Source organism: Podospora anserina, chromosome 6 (genome assembly GCF_000226545.1).
Source record: "Podospora anserina S mat+ genomic DNA chromosome 6, supercontig 2".
Taxonomy (NCBI): Eukaryota; Fungi; Ascomycota; class Sordariomycetes; order Sordariales; family Podosporaceae; genus Podospora; species Podospora anserina.
Genome location: NW_001914857.1, coordinates 150,390 through 174,415, shown reverse-complemented (window position 1 = coordinate 174,415; position 24,026 = coordinate 150,390). Strand labels below are relative to the sequence as shown.

Below are 24,026 nucleotides of genomic sequence, written 5' to 3'. Positions count from 1 at the left end.
GGGTTACAGCATGATTACCATGACAGCCTGCTTCCAGATTCTTTAAAATTCCGGGCATGATCTTCCAAATACTACTGGCTGGCATTTCAGCTGTCCCACAACAGACATCTATGTGGACATGGACTTGTGAACTAGACATGTTTATAACAGCTCAACAGTCCCAGGAACCCAAATCAGCAGCCTGGTAAGAATCAATATACCAGTCAGACAGTCACAAGTCATTTTTTCAAGTCCCGGCCCTAGGAAAAAGCAGGAGTTAGAGTGCCCCGTCCGACGAGTCTGTAGGGAATTGACTTGGTAGAAACATGATGAGGAAAGGGATACTGGGCTCTTGTCTGAATGTGAAACATGCATGATCACCTAACTCGACAAAGAAACACATGAGGGCCCAACAACATCAATCTAGGAGTTAAGGTAACACCGAAAGGCCTTATAGCATGAAGCTAAGGCTGTATAAGATGGTCTATATACCTTTACATATAATCCAAAAGCTTGGAAAGAAATCTGAAGGCCTCGAGAGTATCATTCAAAGGCCTCAAAAGAGTATCTAAACACGTTCAAGCATCATCCAAAGGCCCGAAACCATCATCCAAAGGCCTTAAAAGATAGTTTATACGCCTTTGAAGATAGTCTAAATACCTTAAATGATAGTGTAGATACTTTAAATGTAAGATGAAAGCCTTTAAAGATAGTCAAGATGGCCTTGAAGTATTATACAAAGGTCTCAAAAGAAAATCCGGATACCTGAAAAGATAATCAACATACCTTGAAGTATGTCTTATATACCTTTTAAATGGCCTTTAATGATAGTCTACATGTCTCTGCAAATACATTAGAGGCCTGCTCACTATCTTTTATTGTCGAAAAATATATATCGTATGCCATTTGAGGTTGTAGAAAGGCGCATTTAGACAGTAAGATAAGCCTCCTAACCATGGTGGCAGGCCTTTGATTTAAAATAAGAGGCTTCTCAACTATCTCAACAGGCCTGTTTGCTTTGGTTTTACACCTCAAAACAACATCTCGAGGCATATGAAGGATGTTCGAAGCCCTCATATCACCGGTAAATGCTCGTTGGGCTTGCTTTGATGGCACTGAATTGCAAGAAGACATATCACAAAGCATTCACAATGGGGAACTAAGACATAACAACGAAATATTCCTTTGTTCATTACAAGGAAATGTGGGAATCATTAAAATACAAGCCATGCAGCCTCCTAAAACTTTTCCCCCGTTTATCATGATCATGACGGAAAAGCAAACCAGATCTAGGTGTTAACCCGAACCAGACCACATCCCAGTGACGCGGCTCCAATCTAGCGCATGAGAAAAAAGCAGAAACTCCGAAATCCTTCCATGAAGTGATCAACTGATTTAGTCGACCTCCTCGACGGTGGGGCCGTCATCGTGGGTGGCACCAGGGCCACCGGCACCACCGGGGAAACCGCCAGGAGCACCGCCGGGCATGCCACCAGGGGGGGCACCGCCAGCACCGTAGAATTTCATCATGATGGGGTTGGCAACACCCTCCAACTCCTTCTGGCGATCCTCGTACTCCTCCTTGGTAGCCTGCTGAGACTCATCGAGCCAAGCGACGATCTTGTCAATCTCGGTCTTGAGAGTCTCCTTGTCGGAGGCGTCAAGCTTCTCATCGACCTTGGGGTCGGAGAGAGTGTTGCGCAGGGAGTAGGCATACGACTCAAGGCCGTTCTTGGCAGCGACACGGGCACCCTCAGCCTCATCCTCCTCCTTGAACTTCTCGGCCTCAGCAAGCATGCGCTCAATGTCCTCCTTGGAGAGACGACCCTTGTCGTTGGTGATGACAATCTGGTTGGTCTTGCCAGTGCCCTTCTCAAGGGCAGAGACGTTCATGATTCCGTTGGCATCAAGATCGAAGGTAACCTCAATCTGGGGAATACCACGGGGAGCGGGGGGAATGCCAGTAAGCTCGAACTTGCCGAGCAAGTTGTTGTCCTTGGTGCGCTGGCGCTCACCCTCGTAGACCTGGATAAGCACACCAGGCTGGTTGTCGGAGAAGGTAGAGAAGACCTCAGACTTCTTGGTGGGAATGGTGGTGTTGCGGGGAATGAGCTTGGTCATCATACCACCAGCGGTCTCGATACCGAGGGACAGAGGGGCAACATCGAGAAGCAAGATCTCGTTGGTGGACTTGGAGGAAGTGTCACCGGAGAGAATGGCGGCCTGGACGGCGGCACCATAGGCAACAGCCTCATCGGGGTTGATAGACTTGTTGGGTTCCTTGCCATTGAAGTAATCGGTGATAAGCTTCTGGATGCGGGGAATACGGGTGGAGCCACCGACAAGGACGATCTCGTGGACCTGGGACTTGTCGATCTTGGCATCGGTAAGGACGCGGTCGACGGGCTGGAGGGTAGAGCGGAAAAGATCCTGGCACAACTCCTCGAAGCGGGCACGGGTGATGGAGGTGTAGAAATCGATACCCTCGTAGAGAGAGTCGATCTCAATGGAGGTCTGTGCGCTGGAGGAGAGGGTACGCTTGGCACGCTCGCAGGCCGTGCGGAGACGGCGCAGGGCACGGGGGTTGCCGGAAAGATCCCTTAAAAAGAAAAAGTCAGCAAAATGAAAACATCACCAAATCAAAAACGGGCTTCACGTACTTCTTGTGCTTGCGCTTGAACTCAGAGCAGAAATGATTTACAAGTCTGTTGTCGAAGTCCTCACCTAATTCCTAGTTAGTATATGCATGTTGTTGACTCAAGAGAATGTGACTTACCTCCCAAATGGGTGTCACCAGCAGTGGACTTGACCTCAAAGATACCCTCCTCAATGGTGAGGAGAGAGACATCGAAGGTACCACCGCCCAAGTCGAAGATGAGGACGTTGCGCTCGCCCTCAATCTTCTTGTCGAGACCATAGGCAATGGCAGCGGCAGTGGGCTCGTTGATGATACGGAGGACGTTGAGGCCAGCAATGAGACCGGCGTCCTTGGTAGCCTGACGCTGAGAGTCGTTGAAGTAGGCGGGGACGGTGACGACGGCATTGTTGACGGTGCCACCGAGGTAGGCCTCAGCGGTCTCACGCATCTTGGTGAGGACCATGGAGGAGATCTCCTCAGGGGTGAAGACCTTGGTCTCGCCCTTGAACTCGACCTGGATGACGGGCTTGCCGCCACGCTCAATGATCTTGAAGGGGAAGTGCTTCATGTCGGCCTGGACCTCTGCGTCGGTGAACTTGCGACCAATGAGACGCTTGGCGTCGAAGACTGTGTTGATGGGGTTCATGGCGACCTGGTTCTTGGCGGCATCTCCAATAAGACGCTCTGTATCGGTAAAGGCAACGAAAGAGGGAGTGGTTCTGTTACCCTGGTCGTTGGCAATGATTTCGCACCTGTGAGGGGTGGTTAGCAGGCTGTCGGGACTAACAAGGCTGATGCCGTGCAACCGTCCAATCGATCGATGGCGAGGCTGGCAGGGGAGTTGAAGAACACCCCTCTCAGTCTGGCCACGACCGAACAGAGCGACTGCAAATAGCGACTCGACGATGTCGATGAAGGGAGGGCAAGAACCTACCGATCCTCACGGAAGACACCGACGCAAGAGTACGTCGTACCCAAGTCGATACCGACAGCGGGAGCCATCTTGACTGCTGCGTGATTTGCTTTCTACAACGGGTTTTGGTATGGGTGTGGGGTATTGAAGAGTAGTAGATTCGTCGTAGTATTCCCGAAATCTGGTGGGAAGAAAAAGCAGCGTAGAAGGAAGAGAAGTAGAGTTTTTTGAGTTTGTGTGATGAAGAATGGGAAAGAGCAGGAGGAGGAGGGGCACAAAAGGCAGGTTTAAAAGCCCCGCGTCACTTTGCAGACGAAGCTCACGGAACCCTGTGGAAATCGCCAGAAGGCCCAAGTGGGGTTCCAGGAGCTGCACGAAAGGAGCTCAATCGATTGGACTAGAAACGCCCACACGCTTCATGGAACAACCCAGCGCCTCCTTTGAGAGCCCGTTGAGTGCCAAACCCAGCCTCGCCGTGCTCGATGCTCAGTTCCATCGGCCGCCTGCCCGACGGGAAGTTTGGCTATTCCCAGATCTCTTTCTTCGCTGCTTTTCCATGCCACATGCCGACCCCTGGCTGTTTACCCCATAGACACACCTGGAAATGTCTTCTCCAGGAAAGAAACTGCGGAGTAGCTCCATGGATGAACAAACAGTGGGCTTTGACCGTCTGTACACCCTCAAGCTGAGGTTTTGCGTAATGGGGAACTGACGCATCCAACACACCAATGCCACAGCTACATGCCAAGCACTAGATTTCGCCTCATGTCAAACTCTGCTGTGTGATCAACATTCTCTGAGAGGTTCCAGAAAACTGCTTGAATTGTCCCGAGGTCGATGGAAGCTGTTTTTCCTAAAAGACTGCTCATACCATTAATGCATCACCACAGGCCATAGAACCGCAGTCACCTTTACACCTGCCGCATGGTTGGACTGAGAGATGCCCAACATACATAGCAACAGTCTCAGTGCGATCACGATGCTTTGCATCATTCCATTCGGGCATGTTGCTGACCGCCAGTCATAACAAACAGATGCACAATACTACTCTCAAGGTGTTCCCGATCTTGGGCACTGCCAAGCTCTCAAGCAAGGTACAGTACATAAGGTACACACATCTCGAACCTCTAAGTGGGATGTCCAAGCTGACGGGGCAAAACATGCAACCACCAAAAAATATCAGCAACGAAACTCCATCAGAATATCACGAAGGCAACGGCAGAGACCACCTGCTTTCTTGTGGCTTCGACGACACAAATCTTTTCCTTTTTGTTATCACCATCTGTACCGACATTGGGGCTTTATAAGGCCAGCGGGACAGTGGCATCGGAATATCAGACCACTGACTGTCAAATGAAGCTCGGTTCTCTCTTCCGTCATCTGTCCGTCCCAGTGGACTCACAATGACGAGATGGAGCTATCCCCCTTTGCATTCCAGCTTCAAGTCAGCTTGATACACGACTCGATAGAAATGATAGCAGCTATTCTGAAGGGGAAATTCCGTCGTTCGTCAGTTGGGCAGAATGGATGGCGGTCAGATAGTAATAAGACCCATGAGCCAGACACATCAGATTTGGAACGACTGTTAGCACGATACCTCACTGGAGACCACTACTCTTCTTTGCCCATTGAAAATATAGGAGGGATTCGTCTCCCAGAGAAGAGGGGCGTTGAAGGTCAGAAAAGACTTGCTTGTCACTGAGCATTCAACAAGCGAGACCAAGGTCTTCACCCCTGAGGAGATCTCCTCCATGGTCCTCACCAAGATGCGTGAGACCGCTGAGGCCTACCTCGGTGGCACCGTCAACAATGCCGTCGTCACCGTCCCCGCCTACTTTGAGGTTTCCTGCTAACAGTCATGCAATCCACTCCATTAACTTGCCACCCCTTTTTCCCCCTCTTCTCTATTCTGCCCTGGCGCCTAATGCGGCGTTGAATACACAATTGCCAACAGGCCGGGTATCTGCCTCGTCTAACAATTGCCGTATGACTAAATGTCTACCTTTTCAATCTGACAGTTGGCTGATGTCGATACCTTTTTTCTCATTTTCGAGATGATTATGTCATGGTCCGATAAGCTGATAAGGAGCTACCCCTCTGCCCCTCACTACAGCAGTAATCAAACTGGCGGGGGAGCTTTGAGGTTCAGACTGAGCGTGAGGGAGCTTTGACGGTTTCAAACCATCACCTTGTCAACAAAGAAGATCTCTTTTAAAATCGAACTTGCTACTGTGCAGAACGTAGAGCTGCTTCTGAATCCTAAGTCACCGACCCTTCAACAACGTCAACATGTTGATCAAAGAGAGCCATGCCGACGTGCAAACGACTGCCAATGGCAAGACAACATCGATGAGTTGGTGAGCTCTTACAGCCAATATTATAGCAGTTAACTAATTGAGGTGGAAGGAATATTTCTATTTCATCCTACCATTCCTGGATACCCAAATGCGTGAGCCCGAACCCACCTTTACCTCGCCCTCGCAATAGGGGGTCTCTTGTATCACGGTCTTACCAAGTTATCAACGTGTAGTCGCTTCCCAGGAGTTGTTCTCTTCAGTGAGATCTATCAGGGTCAGTGACACCATCCCTCATGCTCTCCATAAAGAAGCCCAACGAAGTTGACGTCGTCACAGTCACCGGCCCTGTTGCTCGCTTCGCCAGACAAATCGCTGGCCAGGGCTACATCATCGCTGCTCCCAGCAGCTACCACGACTTTACTGGCCCTGAGCCTCTTGCCTATGACGTCCCCGGAACGGATCAAGGGAACGAGTGGAAGATCACAAAGGTCGGTGATTTGCTCTTCTGCATGGATACTCCCTGTTATAGCTTCGACTAAAGCTCAAGCCTCTGCTGGGAGGCCAAAGCTCCCAGCTGAAGCTCTGATGGTGTCATTCATTGGAGTAGCTTCAGGGTGCGCGGGTTGACAGGGTGTCCATGTCGTATTGGAGCCCAACTGGCTGGGGCTTTGGGTGTAGCCAGCACCACCATCAAAGTCTTGAAATAATGACGCTCACCAGTAATGTATCAAACAGACCCTTGAATCCTACGATGAAGACGTCACCCAGACTGTCTCCTACCTCTTGTCACTCCCAACATGCACTGGCCGTCTAGGCGCAACAGGCATGTGCTTGGGAGGGCATCTGGCTCTCCGGGCAGCTGTACGATACCCCCCCTCACCACCCCCTCTACCACTGTCTTCTAACACAACCCTCTTCCGCCTCCAGCTTCACCCCAAGATCTCTTCCACAGTATGCTACTTCGCCACCGATGTCCACGCCCGTACCTTAGGCCCCAACTCCGGCGCCAATACCTCCTCCACTGCCCCTCCGGACTCCAACCACACACTCGACCTCCTCTCCCGTATTACCGGTGAGGTCTCCATGATCTTTGGCATCAAAGACACCCACGTTCCCGACGCCGGTCGTGATCTCATTCGCCAAAAGCTTCGCGAGGCCGGGGTAGTCTTTAGCTTCCATGAGTTCGCCTGGGCGCAGCACGCGTTTATCCGGGACGAGCTCAGCAAGGGAAGATATGACCCTGCCATCACCAAGGTCTGCTTCGAGGTGTTGTTGGAGCAGTTTGGGCGGGTGTTGAAGACGGAGCTGGGGGATGGTGATGGGAAGAAGCAGGAGGTGGAGCATGTCTGTTGAAGAAGTGCATACTCAGCTGTTAGCTATAGACTGACAGATTCGTGCCTTGAATGATGCTCATCCCGGACAGGTAGCCAGTTGTCAGAAATGGCCGGTGTACCATTCCAACATCTCTCTCATGTTCGTGGGGGCCCTCTCCGGTCTTCCCAGAGGGCTCTTCTAATCTTTGAAAGACGGTATGCACGGCACGTTGTTACCAATGATAAACACTCTAAATTAGAGTCGGCGCATGTTGACTATGTAAGCGACTCCTCTTGAAATGCTGAGTAGGCCATGAAGGATATCGAGTAGGCCTTCAAAGACGATCCATGGGCATGAAATGACAACTAGTAAGGCTTGAAAAACTATTGATACGCCTCAAACAAGTTTCTAAAAAACAAAGAGGCTTAAAAAGATAGTCAAGATCGTTAACGGGCCCAAAAGGTATCAGAAGACCTGAAAATACTTAACAGGGACTGAACCTAGGTCATAGTTTACTTGTCAAGTGTTCTCATCGGTCGGGAGAAGAGTTGGTGGCATCTGTAAAACTGTTATACCCCTCCCATCTCCTATTTCCAAGGCGTCACGAGAGAACTAGGCATAGTGCACAACAGATATCACATCAAATCATGCTGCCAGAGACGTAACAGGCCCTGACGACTAACTCTAACCCCAGCTTCTTCAACATTGTTCACCTTCACACTTCAAACAAACACCTCACACGCTCTTCAAAATATCTATTCACCTTAACCATACATAGTAAGCAATCTCTACTACCAAAGTACTACAAACCATAGAAAAACGACTGTGTCCTCTAACCTCTACACACTCCAATCCTTGCGGTCAGGCCAGAATGCAATGTACATCTATGTATGCGAGTGATGACAAAAAAAGAGAAAATGCAAACCCAATGCCGTGCATGCATGCATATATTGGCGGGGTATTGCCGCTCTGGCTCACCCTTTTTTATTTCCCCCAACCTTCCCCAGAGAAGAAAAAAGAATTGTTGCTGAACAACCGAAATAAATTTTTTTGGCTGAAGCGAGTAATATGTTCGGCGTGTCCCGTCTCATACTCATCCATCATTACAACCACCCAAAGAAAAAACGCCGTCACCGTTGCTTTACTGAACCCCGACCCTGCCGAGTGTCCCAAGACTTGTTTTTTATCAACCAATCCCTACTTTCTGATATTTACTGTGTGGTGGTCCCGTTGTCATTATTGCTAGTGTCCGCCTTGCTGGTGCTTTGGTCGTTCTCCTTTTGACTACTTGTTTCCTCGTGAATCGTGGTGGTAGTCGTGCCTACAGGATACACCACAGGTGTCCCCGGCAGCCCCACCTAGTATCTAGCTGACGACGGACCAGGCGCACTTGGAGGGGGAGGAGGTCCGCCGCTGGATTGTCCTCCGCTAAGGGGCCTTCCATCACCTGTCGGAGCCTGGGGGCGGTTGCTGACGCTGGCACCTCTTGGCCTAGCACCAGCTGGACTTTGCCCAGGGCGTGGCGGTGCTTGAACGGTCAGATTCGCGGATTGTTGCGGAGGGGAATATGGCTGAGAAACGCCTTGCTGTTGTCCAGTCTGAGAGTTGTAGGCGGTCCAGGTGGTGTATGGAGAGCCGGCAGGAGCATCTACGCCCGCTTGTCTCTCCACGTCAAAGGACGGGCCACCACGGGTACTTGTTGTGGGGGCCCTGGTGAGCTGGACCCCAGGCGTGCTGGCGTCGCCGAGAGTCATGGGCACTGTCTCGCCCGCCCTGCGACGACCACGCTGAGATTCGCGGGTACCAAGAAGGAGCTCGGATCGTGAACTAGGCCCGTTAGAGGTGCTAGGGCGGACGGTAGAAGCGTCCCGGCCACTAAGGGTCTCTTCGTAGCCCCAGTCATCAAGAGCGTCCACAGCGGGATTAGTCGTGTTGAAATGGTCGGCTGCCTTTTGCTCACTAGCATTCTCGGCTTGCTTCTCCGGATCCGCGAAATCCATTCTCTTCGCTTCCTTCTCCTTATCGGCCTGGGCACGAGCAGAGATGGCATACTCGTCCGTCACAGCGACGCTGTATGCTGGGTTCTTGGGACCACCCAGAGCCTCACCACCGCCGCCAGGAGCATAGATTGGTACCTTCTTGAGCGCCAAAGTGAGGGCGCACATAAACTTGGAGCGACGGGTAGCGCGGACGCTGTCGTTGTGCCAGTTGGACTTGTGTTTGATCGCAACCTTAAGCGTCAACTTGTCAAGGTCACCAATACCACCAACGCCGATGCCGATATCAGGCTGGAAATCGCGGCTGTTCTCGGGCGAGCGCACAAACTTCTCCATCTCGGCACGCAGCAGTTCAATGTCCTCGAATGATGTGTCAAATGAGACATTGACATCAATCACTTCCTTCATGGCCTTGCTTCTGGTGACGTTCTCAACCCACAGATTGTTGAGGGCGATGTTGGGCACCTGGACGACTTGCATCTTGTCGATACGGGTGAAGACGGTGTAGAGCAGCGAGATCTTCTCGACAATGAGCTGCTGCTTCTCAGGTCCCTGGATGTCGACACGGTCGCCGACGTCGTAAGGGTGCTTGACGAAGAGGAAAATGCAGGAACCCAAGAATTCCTGTGTTGTGACAGCGAAGACAAACGACAGAGACAGCAGCGTGGTCCCAGCGGTGGTGAGAGTGGCAATGAAGCTGCTTTGGAAGACAGCCACTACATCTGCAGTTAGCACCAGCCACCAAGCGTATTGGTTCCACCAAGCACTTACAAAAGATGATAATCACAATGATCAGAACAACGAAGAGCAGGACCTTATCGAACACCGTCAATGCTTGGCTGATATCCTTCATGCTGTTGGCGATTGCCTTTCTTTCCTTTCCGATCTCGACAACCTTCCGGACCATTTCGTCGAGGCTGATGTCACCATTCTCATCGGCGTCAATAGCGTGGAAGCATTCCTCGGCTTCCTCTCGATGAGCAGGTCCCATAACCTCGACAATGTCGTCCATGGACAACGAGTCCTTTCCTTCCACCACAAACGACATCCAGATGCGGCGAGCCATGGCCTCGGAGCTTCGGACCTTCTCGAGAGCCTCGACGACGATGGAGTGTGCTGAGTTGGGGTTGAAGACTTGCTTTCCGGTGATTTCGGAGGCAATATTTCCAAAGACAGACGTGATCTTGTCGCCAAATCGCCCGACTTCTCCAACGAGCTTCATGGGCGCAGCAGCAACGCCTTTCCCATTCGGCCTGCCACCGGTGAGGATAACATCGATACTATCATTAATGATATAGTCCTCGTCGGCAAACTCCTGACAGTACATGGGGAAGAGCGTGCGTGAAGCCTCATACATGAGGCCGAGGATGTAGATTTCGCGCTTGGAGTCCTTGATGCGGTTGGCGAACGACCTCTGGTGGTAAGAGATACTGATGAGCTGAACAATGGCCTTCTCTGCAAGAAGGACGGCCGAAGCAAGGAACAGTGACAGCAAGATCCTCTGAACGATGTCTGTCCACTTGACCCCGTTGTTTCTGTCCGAAAGCATGAACTTGAAGGTGAGCCACGAAGCCAGTCCCCATAAGAAGAGCGAGAGCGGGATTTCAAGAGCGCGCAAAACGGTAGCGTATTTCCTGGTGCCCGAGCTGATCACTCCACAGAAAAACATAAAGACGACTGGGATGACATGGGCAACCAGCTTTGCCACCCAGATGCTCAGCCATGCTATCTCAAGCCAGATGAAGAACCAGAGCAGGTTCTGACCCTCGAGTTCGGTAGAAGTATTGCCAGTGAACGGAATGATTAAGAGGGGGATGGCGAGGATTATGGCGACAGGAACGATGTAGACGAGGTAGCGCGTGACGACAGAGAAGCTGACGATCTTGTTATAGAACCGACCCATTGCATTGAGAGAGGCCTCTTCGCTGAGGTTGCTCGATCCCGTGCGCATGAGGTCCTTCTTGATTCGTCGTCTACCGGCCGGAGTGCCCACGGCCTCGTTGAAGAGCACATTCTTCTCGCTGATGGGCTCCATGTCGGCTCTGCGTGCGCCCGTCGTCGAGCTCGCGTTGCTGCGAATTTGGCGGAGTGGTATGTCCTGCATATCTGAAGCGCTGGGTTGGTTTGATAGAGGCGCAAAGCCCTGCTGCCGTGGGGAGAGCGGTGACCTTAATGGCATGTTGCAGTCAGAATTCCAAGCCGTGGCAGACTTGGACCTGTGTGATGGACAGCGAGGGTTGGGTCGTGAGGAATGTGGGGTTGTGCTGAGGTGTTAGTACGACACAACGAAGCCGATCTCGAACCCGCAATGGTTCCAGGGGACAAAGAGACGCGAATGGGAATGGGATTGTCGGGATTGCCGTGAGGGGATAGGAATGCATAAAGCAGTCCACCGATGACATCAACTGGTGGGTATTCTTAAGACAACAAACAACATCAAACGAAGGTATTAGGAGAAGAGCGAGCGGCTGGAATTCCACATCCAGGTTGATATCTGCCTAGGGACGGGCGGGAGGAGGGATGAGCGAGTAAATGAGTGACGAGCGAGCCTAACGTAGGAGGAGAGATGAGTGAGTGGAGGATAGGATGGGATCGAGGTTGTTGAAATCAAGTCCGCTGCTGGGAGAAAATTGTTCCAACAGAAAACACGCCAAGACCAGGGCACAAAAGAAGGGTCCTCTCCCCGCTGCCAATTGGACCTTCCTTGGTGCATCAAATGTCATTGGAAGTGCTTGGTTCGCCTGCGTCTCAAGACGACATGGCGTTGGTGGGTTGTGGTGAACACGCGCAGTGATGGACCCGGAACTGACGAAACACAGCGGGAAGTGCAGAGCTAGCGCAGGGGGAAATGCAGGGCATCAGCCACTGAGGGAAGGCCAAGGATGCGACCCACGGTGCTGTAACGCCTTCCACCCCGTTTCATCTTGGCAGCATCCCTGTGCCTGCGGGCCGCCTGTGGTCCCAGCCAATTGGCCATTGGATGAATTTTTGACCTAAATTTATTCTCACTGTGCCGACGAGAAAAATCGAGATGCAATTGTCAAAGAAAATCCATCTTTGCCTCACAAGAAAACTCCACACTCTCCATCCAAGGACCCACGGGATGCCATCGTCCCCCGATCACCAACACCGAGATCGAGAAGCCAGATCGTCTCGTCACAGCGTGATTCCGTCATCCGCCAAGCTGTAACGCTGCCGGACAGTAAAAAAGAGACTTCTCGACTTCTCGACTTCGGACGACCCCTCGGCCAACCAAGTTCATATTCCTGCCGGATGCACATAGCTATAGATACCTTATGTATACCGCGGCACAGGCAGTGTGGGATGTGGAAGCAGACCCTTTGTCCAGATCGACGATCATGCTACACAATGCCAGAGAACATCACAGTCCAAGAAACAAACCGCCTCGTACACACCGATGTGGAGTGAAGCAGATATATCCCTTTACGAAGGCTAGTGGAATTATGATCAGCATTGCTCCCAGTCGCAATGTCGTCACTACCGTCATCAGTCATTCCTATCAATTGCCCTTCTCCTGACAAGTGCGTTAGCGGTCTTTCTATGTTGTAGGACAACAAATAGCTACGGCCGATATTGGGGGCCACGGCTCTCTGCCGCCACACAACCACCGCACACAGCCCAGTCTGCTCACAGGCCAACCTTCCCGTGCCTCTGACCCGAGACATATCATACATATACAAGAAGCTTCGTGGGATGGCAACGCCTCCTGGTGGAGGAATCGAAAGCTGGAAGCACCGCGAAATTGCATTGTCTGAAACGCCTCTACGTCGCAAAATGTGGAAGTAGCAACAACTGTCTAAAATTCCAACTAATAGGGCATTGGTGCTGCTCTTGCCGCCTGCCGCCTCGATTGCTCGTCGAGGCACCTCCACCAGCCTGTACGGGATGACCAGGTCGACATAGGTAGATTGTCCAAATGCTATGATATATCTTGAGTCGAACTTCCTAGCTTCAAAGAGAGTTTTGGCCAACCACTGACGTGTTTTAGGGTAGCCATTTCCAGTTGTCATCATTGCCAACATCTTCATCTTGCCGAGTTGCCTGCCACCGAGGTGGTAACGAGGCTTGATATTGCAAGCCACACAATGGTGATCCGTCCTCGCCAGCATATCGACAAGGCAAGGCTGGAAGAAAGCCAAAAAGAAACTGGTGACAGCCAAAAAGAAACTGGTGACAGCGGAATGGTGAGTTGCTCACACAGCAAGTGAAAGGGCAAAAGGAAATGTTGGTTGCCCACAGCCAGAATCGAACTGACGACCTCATCATTACTAGTGATGCGCTCTACCACTGAGCCATGCGGGCTTGGTGTTTGGTTGATGGAGATGGTACTTCCAAAAGTGGGTATCTAAACGAGTTAGAGAGTTTTGGTTTCTCAAAAACACGACCTAGATACCTGCACAAAAACAACTCCTCAAACAATGCCGTAAACAATTCTTGTACCGGTGCCAGTGCGCCCTTTCCCCCTGGTTAGATACTGCCAAGTTGTTTAACTTCAATCCCGACCAAACTATCCCGCCACGACCACACGTATCGAAGCTCTTGCCCAGAGAGTTGCGCCACCACTCTGGCTGGCGTGGATACTCACCATGAACAAACATCTTGTGACGGAAGCGGCTGTGTGGAGGACATATATTCGAAGCTTCCAGCTGTGTCAAGCAACTCAAAATCGCTCTGAGAAGGTGCAATGTTGTCACCCAAGTAGTCAGTGGCCAGGCTTGAGTGTCGGATTTCCCATCGACTCTGGCAGACATTACAAGCCCCCCCCCCCCCCCCCCAAAAAAAAAACAACATTTGTCGATATTGCTATTTTGCAGTCATTCGTTCCTCCAGAATTGCACACGGCGCCAAGTCAATTTTCTTAGCAGCTACATTACATACACATCATCACCATGAGCGCAAACGACGTGCACGGGATTCCCGCGTTTGCCACGCTGTCGGAATGGAGGCAGTTCTCGACCGGTATGACACTGGAAAAATGCTGGAACTTGGCCTGTCTTGAGCTTCAGGTAACGGAAATGTCCTTCCTGTGTTGAATCCTAGATCTACCCCCAAATGATCTCGTTACCGAAAGGTCCAAACGCCACTGACATTCACTCACCCGATTTGTTCGATAGTCTCTTCTACCGGTAACACCTGAGGTCGGTCGATTTGACTACCAAGACGCCCAGGTTTTGTTCTATATGCATCAAGACATGGTGGAGACCAACAACTATGTAACCCTTAAACACCGCGGTTGGATGGCGAGCCTGCAGACCGACAACCTCGAGTACTTTCTGGTCGTGCTTCTCAAGTTGGAAAAGGCCTACGAGTCATACCAGGACGAAGAGCTGTTCGCTCAAACGCTAACACTTGCAAGGGAAATGTGGAGGTTGCGGCAACTCGGCGACGACTTCTTGATAAACACTCGCAAAGTCTTGACAGTGGGACCTGGGAACTCGGTAGGTATGTACCGGCCGGATCTCAGCCCTTCTGGACCCAACGATTTCGAAATCAAGGTGCTCGAAAAGAAAATTGATTTTTTGGGGTTTCTCATCATGAAGACAAGCGCACACGTCTGGAGAGTGTTCGTTGGAGATAGCCCGCATAAGCCAGGCCGAGACCAGAGATGGAAAGACTTGCTCCGCGTTTGCGGGCACCGTGTTCATAAACGTCACATTTACCTTGCGGCAATGAGTGTTCTGGAATATTTCAGCAGTGAGCTTCGGCCCATGATGCCCATTCCGAACGCCAAACCCCCCACTGCCCTGCCTAAGTCTGCCCTGCCTGTTGATGGGGCAGACCCGGCGGAAGTAGGAAATCCCAAAAAGAGGGCGGCGCCAAATCACGCGAGTGGGACATTTGAGACGGGATATATGGGGGCATCATATGGGATTCCTGGCCAAGGAGGTAAGACACGATATGCGAACAATTGCCCGTCATTTTGGTGACAGCAGGCTAACATGAGGGTGGATTGGTCCGAAGAAGGGAACAGAGGGTATCAAGAAGGGAACAGAGGGTACCAAGGGTATCAAGGAGGGTACCAAGGGTTGCAAACAGGGAATAATGGGTTGCAAGCAGGGGATAACGGGTTGCAAGTAGGGAACTATGGGGGTTAAGAAGGGAATGGAGGGTATTAAGGGTATTAAGGAGGGTACCAAAGGTTGTAAATAGGGAACAACGGGTTGCAAGTAGGGAATAACCGGTTTCAAGCAGGAAATAACGGATTGCAAGTAGGGGACGACGGGTTGCAAGCAGGGGATGACGGGTTGCAAGCATGGGACGATGGGTTGCAAGCAGGGGACGACGATGGGCTCAAATAAACTGAAGAGAGGTACGAAGAGGGGTGTTATTAGACGTGGATCAATGAAGGGTAAGGAACTAGCTGGTCTGTGGAGACAAACAGCGAAGGGGGCATTGACCCGGGTTTTGTTAAAAATTGCTCTGGGAGCTAGTTAAAGATATGCATCCGGTACCATTGGTAAAAATAGCAGCGATATACTATCTGTTCTCTTGCAACAGCCAACGCTTTGTGGCCGTTAAGTGTCACCTTTGACAAAAAAGGGGGGTCAACAACGGCTCAATCACCCCAGCAACCACTCCCATCACCGCATCTCCGGGTTAGGGTTGCATCGCCTCAACTGTCTCGCAATCAACCCCGCAGCCCGATTCGCGTCCGTCGCGTCACACACCCTCGCTGCTTTTATCCAAGCTATCTATCACATTTCAGTGCTGTTTCGATTAAACGACCTTGCTGCCCCTCAATGTGAACCACCCACTGCGACCACCTCTCGAGCTTTAACAAGCACCTACAAGCCAAGCAAAAGCCCAGCCCAAAATGTCCCAACGGCAACGCTCCCACTCTGTCTCTGGACCAACAGCGGCAGCAGGAGAAGGGGGAACAAGGGAAAAGACATATTTTGAGCTCCAGAGGGAGGAGCTCGTATCAGAGATTGCCATGGTTCGTTCTCTCTCTCTGGTTCTCCAATATGAATATTTTAGTGCAACTAACCTAACTGTTGTGATAACAGAGCTTCGAGCACGTCCTAGCCAACATCAACAAGCTGAACCGCTCGCTCGAGGCCGTCATCGCCGTGGGAAATGAATTCAGCTCTGTGGAAGCGTTATGGAGCACGTTTGAGAATGTGATGGCCAAGGAGGAGGAGGAGGAGGGCGATGGGCAAGAAGGGCACGACGAAGGGCACGACGAAGCAGAGGAAGAGGGAGGTGATGAGATGGAGGGGGTGGAACATGAGGGGGATTCGAGATATGAGGGAGAGCAAAGTAGGGTATGAGTTGAATATGGGCAGGCAGTAGGGAAAAAGCCTTGGCGTTTTGACGGAGTTATTGACATTCTAAATGATACCCCCTTTTTATTCGCAAAATACATACCAGCCATGGACGACGCACACCAGGGTCAGGGCAAAGGTGTGAACACATAAAAACATCGATTCTTCTCTCCTCTACTTCTGCCCCCCCTAATCCATGCCTGTGCTATACATTCCCAAATATCCATCTCTCGTTTCTCTCCTTCGGGGTATCTAAAAGAAAAGCTCACACTCCATCTTTGTGATCAACCTCTTCTAATCAAAAACTAAAAGAAGAGAAAGGGGGGACGCTTCGAGGGGTAGGTGAGGTTTCTCTCTTTCAAAATACTCCGATCAATCCAACAACACGCACACAACAGTTGACCGCAAAATTTGAATATTCCATCAGATAATTTCCTTGCTTTATCCGTAGCCTCTGGCACCTGATCTTTGTTGCCTTCCTACCCTTCCTTATCCCAGCCGTCCGTCTCTCCCATGCACCGTCATCACCAAGTCGTCCCTTTGCCCTGCCCTCTGCCCCAACTCCCTCTTCACCTTCCACCACCCCCAACAAACCATCTCAAATAGCAAAACAAGCAGCCACACAAGAAAAATAGACAGTTCACCTGCTCGTTATTTTGCCTGCTCGTTATTTTGCCTGCCATGCCATGTCTGACAACCAGCCAGCGCTAGCCAGAGTCAGTTGTATGAGAGAAAAAAAAAGAACAGAAAAGGATGAACACAACAGTAAAAGAAAAAGGTGGTGGTGGTGAAGTAATGAAAAATAGACAGAAAAGAAAAAGTGAAAAAAACCAACCCTCAACGCAAAAAGTCGTTGTTCGCATCAGATCATGCAGTTAGTCAGGTCATCATTAACCCTCTCCACGCCCCATCTCTTCTGTCTCCTGAAATATTGTTCGATCACATAATCAAACATTTGCTCTTCCTCTTCTTCGCCAGCCCGACTCCCGGGATATTTTGACCGCTCACAGTCCCACTCCTCCCCCTCTTCTTTCCGCTAGACGAGTCCCCGACGCTGCCTCCTCCGTTGACAGCCTCGGCTTCGAGCGTTTTCCTGTCGTTGGCCACCACAGTAAGGATCGCCCTCTCAAAGATCTCCTCCACGCCCGTCATTTCTTTTGAGCTGCATTCCATGTACTGGGCGCCCATCTTGGCGGCAACCGCCTCTCCTTGCTGGGTAGTGACGGGGATCAGGCCTTGGGTTTTCAGCATGTCGATGCATGTCTTTTTGTAGCGGAGATCCGACTTGAGACCGACAAGGATGAGTGGGGTGTAAGGGCAAAAGTGAAGGACCTCTGGATACCACTATTTCGCAAAGTGTCAGTTGGGCACCAAAAAAGGCGAGACTGCAAACCAAAAAAGAAAAGAAAAGACTGACCTTGTCCATGACATTTTCTAGCGAATTTGGGCAGTCGATGGCGAAGCAGACAAAAATGAGATCGGTTTCTGGATATGACAGGGGCCGAAGGCGGTCGTATTCTTCCTGCCCGGCCGTATCCCACAGAGCGAGCTCTACCGTCTTACCAGTTGGGGGATGGGTTGGGTAGGTGATGTAGTTCTCAAAGACGGTCGGGACATATTTCTTTTGTTTTGTTCTCGTGTTAGCATTCGGCGCGCGCCTGGTCTGCAGGACACCCGTGGGGCGAAATTACCTCTGGAAAATACCCCTGGCTGTAACTAATCAAAAGACAAGTCTTGCCGCAACCACCATCGCCAACGACAACAATTTTCTTGGAGTAGGCGGGGCCTTCGTTTGTCATTGCGGTCGCTGCTGATTCTCTGCCCGATGATGTCGAGATGCTGTTGAAGGTGCTCACTGTCCCGTCGCTCGATCTGGTGCCACGCGTGTCTCGTCTCTCGGATGTTGGTCTGCGCGAGGCGCTACTGTCATGTCGCTCGTGGGCGTAGTGTGAGTTGCGGTGTTGGTACGACGACGCCATTTGTTTGCGTCTGTTGCACTGTGTTTTGGGGGGTTTTGAGTTGGGATGGGAGACGACTAGCGGCGGAAACAGGCCAACAAGAGGTATCCGCCCAATTCAAGGAGTCGGTAAAATACCTAGGTATCAAGGTATTATAGGACGAAAATAATTTGTTCCCCACCCCGCCCGTAAGCTGTCTGTAGCTGTACCTAGCTGCTGCTGCTACTCCTGCTGCTCTGGAAATACCGCGCTCGTAAAAGAATTGGTTATTGGGGTCGTCTCTGGTGTAAAATTTCGTCTGACGATGCTCTTCGCGATGGTGATGGTGATGGTGAGGGGGAAAAACAGGGACGACTCGGAGAAGGGATGGGATCAGTGAGTGCAGGGTGTCAGCAAGCAACAAGCAAGCTGGACAGTCGCTGCAGGAACTGGGAAACAAGCTGCAGGTGCAGCTTGGAGAGGTCAATGTAAACAGTCGGCGGGGCAACGGTTCCTTGCGGTCGGGTAATGACACAAACGCGGGGCCAAGATTGGTTGAAGGGGCCCACTGGAGATGCTGGTCAGCGCCTTGTCGGTGACGGACCACTAAAAACAGGCTTCTTCTTCAACCTGGAAGTTGGATGTTGATGATGACTTGCAGTTGTGGCGGCAGCGCTGTGGGTGAGGTGTGTAAGAGGGGAAAAAGAGGACGGGATGGGAAAAGATGAATCTGGAGAAAACTCCTCACTGTCTCATAATTTTCTCCCGCTTCTCTTGAGCTGTCTGGCACAGCACGGCATCCCATCACACCCCAGCCCTATGATTACAGCGCAGCACATCTACTGGACCACCACCAACAGCGGTGCCAGGTTGCAAGCTGCCGAGACCGTCCGACCAGTGGGGTTTTCAGCTGCCTTGGTTGTGAACGTGGCTGGTGGACAGTGCCTGTTCTCGGGTTATCGTCGGCTTGGCGCCAGCAAACCACATTGCAGTCATTTTCTTTCTGCACCTCCTCTTTGAAAATTCTCTCTTCACCATCGTCAGAAACCAGCCACCTCTATTTTTCTGTTTTCCCTATTTCCATATTTCCCGGGTCCGTGTCACCTGGCTGCGACGCATAATAATACACTACCCTTTATCAGCGCCGCCTCTTTCTTGTCGGGTCCGGTGCCACCGAGAAATCTCTTTCTTGAACCGTCGCTGCCGCTGCTGCGGCTCTCCAACCTCCTCCCTCCACGCAGCAGCCCACTGCTAACTGGCTTGGCATACACAATGTCCGACAGCAAGTACATCACGCTCATCTCATACGATGGCTTCGAGTTTGTCGTGCTGCGGGAGGCTGCTCTGGTTAGTGAAACCATAGGAGCCATGCTGAGGGGCCCTTTCAGAGAGGCGCAAACTGGTCGCTGTGAGTTTGGCGAGATTCGGTAAGCTTTCCTTCTCTCTTCCATGTTTCCACAAGTCATGGCCATATCACATGATGATACTGCATGCTTTATTATATCAACGACAGACCAGGCTACTTTCGCCGTTGCGGGAGCCATCCTGGACTGCATGAGGCTACTCTACACTTGATCTGATTGTTCACTACGCTACCACACACCGCACACACCGCCTGGACACACAAGTCTCCTTCTTTTCCCGAAAGAAGGGGAAGTGCTAACTCTCAAACAAAGAGGTCCTGTTCTGGAAAAGGTTGTCGAGTACTTCCACTACCATTATGCGAACCGCAACCAGACCGATGTCCCAGATATGGACATTCCTGTGGACATCTGCCTCGAGCTCCTGATGGCTGCCGACTTCCTTGGATTGGATTCCAAGCCCCAGATGAGAGATATCTCTTGAGGGTGACCGGCTTTTTACGGATCTGCATCCAGGAACGGAACTGCATTGAGCACGGCGTTGAGGTTATGATTTTGGCGCATTTGCAAACAAGGTGCCCTCGACCCCAGTAACTGGTACAACAGGACATACAACCATGAGAAGCACCAGTCAGAAAACAAGCAAGGCATCTTGTTTTTCATCATCTCCTTTCCAGCGTTCTATTGCGTCTTGTGGTCATTCAGAGGCTACACCCATCTTAGCATATCGTCTTACCCTTTTTCACCCATGGGTCATACGTCTAAATTCGATGGAAGAGCGACATATCCTCAACGATCTGCTTGGCTTTGGCTTTTCACCGGGCTGAGCTTTGTAAATCGAGGAGACATTTCGTTCCAAATTACTTGATACACCTTAATACACAATACATTTGATGAGAATAACCCCGTGGTATCAGTCCAACGCCACCTGAACAAATAAGGAGAGGTGACCTAGCTCTTTATGAAAACCATGTGAACACCATTACAGCTGCTCATAAAAGGCCAGCAGCTTTTGAGCTCCAATCTCCCAAGTAACATCATTCTGGAGGTGATGCCCGGCCCCGGGTACATAGCAGCATCTTACCCCTTGACCAACAGTGTCCCTTCCCCCATCTCCAAGGAGCTTCTTGACGCCGTCTCTATCGTCTCCCTCGATCTTCTTCTGGGCAACGAGGCCGGTATAGCTCTCCCGGTAGGTGTTTGCAAGCTTCTCCATGACCGGAATCGTCATGATCTTGTCAATCTCACCGCCCAGTACCATGATTCCCTGTCCTTTATTTGCCCTCCAGCTTGTGATTCGAGGCAGCAGATTCTCGGGTTTGACGAACCGGCTCATCATACCCAAGGGCCACAGGAAGCTCTCATACCTGCTGGCTCGTTGCTGGAACTTCATCAGATAAGAACCCGGAAGCTGCTCGCCGAAGAAGACTCTGCGTGTCAGAACAGGGTGGGAGAGCGGCGAATTTGGGTGCCACCCATGGAAGATCATCCGGAAGCTGAACCAGGGATCAAGACGCCACCAGTTGATGTAGACTCCCAGGCTGGTACTGCTGTTAATATATAACGGAAGACTTGCATGATAACAACGTGGAAACAACTTACGAACCAAACCCGGGTACAGCTCCCGCGAGTACTAGTCCTTTTACTTTGACGTGGTCAAACTCTGGTGCTGAGAGGATGTACTGTCCCAGCCCGCCCCCGCTCGAGTGGCCTATATACACCACCTCCCTTCCGTCATGCCGCTTCTGCACCCACTTGATGGCTGCCACCACGTCGTCGGCCAGCATGCGTTTTGTGGTGAAGTAGACCATTCGGAGGTAGGAAGGGTGCCAGCTGCTGCCATGGCCGCGCATAGAGACAGCATAGCAGGGGATGCCGCGCGAGGCAAAGAAGGAGAGGTACTCTAGCCAGACCCAGGCACCGCCCATCCCACCGTGGACGAAGAATAGCGGGGTAGCTCCATGGCGAGCCTGTTTGGAGGGTTTACCGTGGAGGACTTCGATCTGTCCCCCCGGCGTGTCAACGAAGAAGCGCTCAATGCCCTGGGGGAGAGAAGGGAGGGAAGAGGGGGTTAGGGTTGGGCGACGGAAGTGGAGGAAGCGATAGGTGAAGGTATCGAACATGTTTGGTCTTGACAATGCTGCTGCGTTGATGTAAACGATTAGCTATCAAAGCTTCAAATGATGAGATTGGGAGAAAGAGAAACAACTAGCTACCTTTGTTTTACCTAATATATAGCCATGATGACTCTACCTCTCGGGACCGCTTTCAGCTCCGGGTCAAGCCGGTGTCGACTGGCGGGTGATGTAGGGTGGCGCAAAGACAGGAACAGGAATTGAGTGCGAGTGACACGAAACCTCGCAAAGACATTTGGTCGGGATTTATCCTATTCGGGACATTTGGAAGATGCATTTTGGTGCAGGAGTTTGCAAAAATGAACCCCTTGAAGGTATTGGTGCTAGCGAGGTAGAGAGAGATATGGGTCTGTTCAGAGAGGCGCTCGACCGCCATTACAGCAACGTAGACGCTCCACCAAAAATTCGGCAGGTGCTGTGGTTGTTCATTCATTCATTCATTCCCCAACACCAATGAACCGTCAACTTGCTCTTCCCGCTGCACGTTGGGCGCCAAGGCAATCGTTACTTCCATTTGGTGTCACTCGATTGCAGATTCGTCTCAAGTCTTCAAAGTGTAAATCCAAACAGAAGAAAAGCAAGATGAGCGACAAGTCGCTTCGCGTGGCCATTGAAGGCTGTGTAAGTTCTCTGCTTTTTCGATGCCAAGAAACTCAAGAGCTCTCAGCTAACAAGCCTAGGGTCATGGCACCCTCAACGCAATCTACTCTACCATCACGGCCTCATGTAAGGAGCGCAACTGGGATGGCGTCGATGTCCTCATCATCGGCGGTGACTTTCAGGCCGTCCGCAACGCCGATGACCTGACAGTCATGTCCATCCCGGCCAAGTATCGTGAACTGGGCGACTTCCCTGACTATTACAGTGGGAAAAGAAAGGCCCCCTATCTCACCATCTTTGTTGCTGGCAACCACGAAGCAGCATCTCATCTGGCAGAGCTGCATTATGGCGGCTGGGTCGCCCCAAATATCTACTATATGGGCGCCGCCAACATTCTTCGACTGGGACCCATTCGAATCGCTGGCATGAGTGGCATCTGGAAGGGCCACGACTATCGCAAACCCCATCATGAGCGTCTCCCCTTCAACCAGAGCGATACCAAGTCTTTCTATCATGTTCGCGAGATCGACGTTCGAAAGCTGTTGCAGGTGCGAACACAGGTGGATATTGGCATCAGCCACGACTGGCCGCGAGGGATCGAGAAGCATGGTGACGCCAACCGGCTCTGGAAGATGAAGCCCGATTTTCAGAGGGAGTCACACGATGGGTCGTTGGGAAACCCGGCTGCGGATTATGTCCTGAACCGCCTCCGGCCACCGTACTGGTTCTCTGCTCACTTGCATTGCAAGTATTCTGCCATTAAAAAGTTCGATCCTCCTACCGCAGAGCCTCAACCATCTGCATCAGCAACACTTCCGGAATCAGCCACGGTCCCGCCAGCTGTCCTTGCGCATAACCCGGATGAGATCGACCTCGACCTCGAAGAGGAAGAAACCCCAGCCGCTCCCGCACAGAACCCCGATGAAATCGACCTTGACCTCGACGAGGAAGAAACCCCTGCTGGTCCATCCACCAGCTCAGCCCCTATTACCACCACCTCATCCAAGCCCCAATCTGAAGAGCAACAAACCGACGCCCTCCGCTCCCTCCTCCCATCCACCTTTTCCAAACCTACCCCCCAAATCCAAACCACCCCCGGCCAACCCGTCCCCCAAACCATAACCAACAACACAACCCGCTTCCTGGCTCTAGACAAGTGCCTCCCCGGCCGAGCCTTCCTCCAACTAATGGAGATCCCCTCCCCCACCACCATCACCCGCCCAGTGAAGCTAGCCTACGACAAGGAATGGCTCTCCATCCTCCGGGCCTTCCACCCGCCGATCAAATCCACTTTTGGCATCCGCGGTGCCCCGGTCCCGGAGGACAAAGGGGAGGAGTACTACCTTGGTTTGATCAGGGAGAATGAGGAGTGGGTGGAGGAGAATTTGGTGAAGAAGGGGAAGATGGAGGTTCCGGAGGATTTTGAGGTGACGGCGCCGGTGATGGAGGGGGGTTGGGAACGGGGACGGGAGGTTCAGCCTAGGGAGTATACTAATCCGCAGATGGCAAGGTTTTGTGAGCTGTTGGGGGTGGAGAATTATTGGGATGCGAGTGAGGAGGAGAGGGAGG

At 51.6% G+C, this 24,026-nt stretch overlaps 10 protein-coding genes across 10 annotated transcripts, besides 3 other annotated features; 6 read left to right on the top strand and 4 right to left on the bottom strand.

Annotated features, from left to right (window-relative positions):
* Nucleotides 1-1,374: 1,374 nt before the first annotated feature.
* PODANS_6_4100 (uncharacterized protein) lies at nucleotides 1,375-3,619 on the bottom strand (the record flags this gene model as incomplete). Its single annotated transcript, XM_001909871.1, has 4 exons — nucleotides 1,375-2,578; nucleotides 2,640-2,703; nucleotides 2,756-3,369; nucleotides 3,552-3,619. The coding sequence occupies 4 exons, from the start codon at nucleotides 3,617-3,619 to the stop codon at nucleotides 1,375-1,377; spliced, it is 1,950 nt and encodes a 649-aa protein (XP_001909906.1).
* Nucleotides 1,736-2,244: a repeat region (rgion quadriplique sur les chromsomes 1,4 et 6).
* Nucleotides 2,763-3,354: a repeat region (rgion quadriplique sur les chromsomes 1,4 et 6).
* A 2,200-nt stretch (nucleotides 3,620-5,819) lies between the features above and the next one.
* Nucleotides 5,820-7,180, top strand: PODANS_6_4090 (uncharacterized protein; the record flags this gene model as incomplete). The annotated part of the gene is made up of 6 exons (XM_001909870.1): nucleotides 5,820-5,883; nucleotides 5,937-5,979; nucleotides 6,061-6,101; nucleotides 6,164-6,315; nucleotides 6,551-6,688; nucleotides 6,755-7,180. 6 exons carry the CDS (start codon nucleotides 5,820-5,822, stop codon nucleotides 7,178-7,180), a joined length of 864 nt encoding a protein of 287 aa, XP_001909905.1.
* Nucleotides 7,181-8,499: 1,319 nt separating this feature from the next.
* On the bottom strand, nucleotides 8,500-11,317 carry PODANS_6_4080 (uncharacterized protein; the record flags this gene model as incomplete). Its single annotated transcript, XM_001909869.1, has 2 exons — nucleotides 8,500-9,854; nucleotides 9,910-11,317. The coding sequence occupies 2 exons, from the start codon at nucleotides 11,315-11,317 to the stop codon at nucleotides 8,500-8,502; spliced, it is 2,763 nt and encodes a 920-aa protein (XP_001909904.1).
* A 1,927-nt stretch (nucleotides 11,318-13,244) lies between these two features.
* Nucleotides 13,245-13,434, top strand: PODANS_6_4070 (uncharacterized protein; the record flags this gene model as incomplete). The annotated part of the gene is made up of 2 exons (XM_001909868.1): nucleotides 13,245-13,343; nucleotides 13,432-13,434. The coding sequence occupies 2 exons, from the start codon at nucleotides 13,245-13,247 to the stop codon at nucleotides 13,432-13,434; spliced, it is 102 nt and encodes a 33-aa protein (XP_001909903.1).
* Nucleotides 13,390-13,461, bottom strand: a tRNA (tRNA-Thr).
* A 587-nt stretch (nucleotides 13,462-14,048) lies between these two features.
* Nucleotides 14,049-15,086, top strand: PODANS_6_4065 (uncharacterized protein; the record flags this gene model as incomplete). Its single annotated transcript, XM_001909867.1, has 2 exons — nucleotides 14,049-14,165; nucleotides 14,274-15,086. 2 exons carry the CDS (start codon nucleotides 14,049-14,051, stop codon nucleotides 15,084-15,086), a joined length of 930 nt encoding a protein of 309 aa, XP_001909902.1.
* An 887-nt stretch (nucleotides 15,087-15,973) lies between these two features.
* On the top strand, nucleotides 15,974-16,430 carry PODANS_6_4060 (uncharacterized protein; the record flags this gene model as incomplete). Its single annotated transcript, XM_001909866.1, has 2 exons — nucleotides 15,974-16,096; nucleotides 16,167-16,430. The coding sequence occupies 2 exons, from the start codon at nucleotides 15,974-15,976 to the stop codon at nucleotides 16,428-16,430; spliced, it is 387 nt and encodes a 128-aa protein (XP_001909901.1).
* A 933-nt stretch (nucleotides 16,431-17,363) lies between these two features.
* Nucleotides 17,364-18,403, bottom strand: PODANS_6_4050 (uncharacterized protein; the record flags this gene model as incomplete). The annotated part of the gene is made up of 3 exons (XM_001909865.1): nucleotides 17,364-17,768; nucleotides 17,842-18,045; nucleotides 18,116-18,403. The coding sequence occupies 3 exons, from the start codon at nucleotides 18,401-18,403 to the stop codon at nucleotides 17,364-17,366; spliced, it is 897 nt and encodes a 298-aa protein (XP_001909900.1).
* A 1,230-nt stretch (nucleotides 18,404-19,633) lies between these two features.
* PODANS_6_4040 (uncharacterized protein) lies at nucleotides 19,634-20,206 on the top strand (the record flags this gene model as incomplete). Its single annotated transcript, XM_001909864.1, has 2 exons — nucleotides 19,634-19,788; nucleotides 20,038-20,206. The coding sequence occupies 2 exons, from the start codon at nucleotides 19,634-19,636 to the stop codon at nucleotides 20,204-20,206; spliced, it is 324 nt and encodes a 107-aa protein (XP_001909899.1).
* A 498-nt stretch (nucleotides 20,207-20,704) lies between these two features.
* Nucleotides 20,705-21,845, bottom strand: PODANS_6_4030 (uncharacterized protein; the record flags this gene model as incomplete). The annotated part of the gene is made up of 2 exons (XM_001909863.1): nucleotides 20,705-21,263; nucleotides 21,325-21,845. 2 exons carry the CDS (start codon nucleotides 21,843-21,845, stop codon nucleotides 20,705-20,707), a joined length of 1,080 nt encoding a protein of 359 aa, XP_001909898.1.
* A 465-nt stretch (nucleotides 21,846-22,310) lies between these two features.
* On the top strand, nucleotides 22,311-24,025 carry PODANS_6_4020 (uncharacterized protein; the record flags this gene model as incomplete). Its single annotated transcript, XM_001909862.1, has 2 exons — nucleotides 22,311-22,478; nucleotides 22,538-24,025. Coding segments are annotated over 2 exons (1,656 nt in total), but the record flags the coding sequence as incomplete, so codon positions are not given.
* Between the last annotated feature and the right edge of the window lies 1 nt (nucleotide 24,026).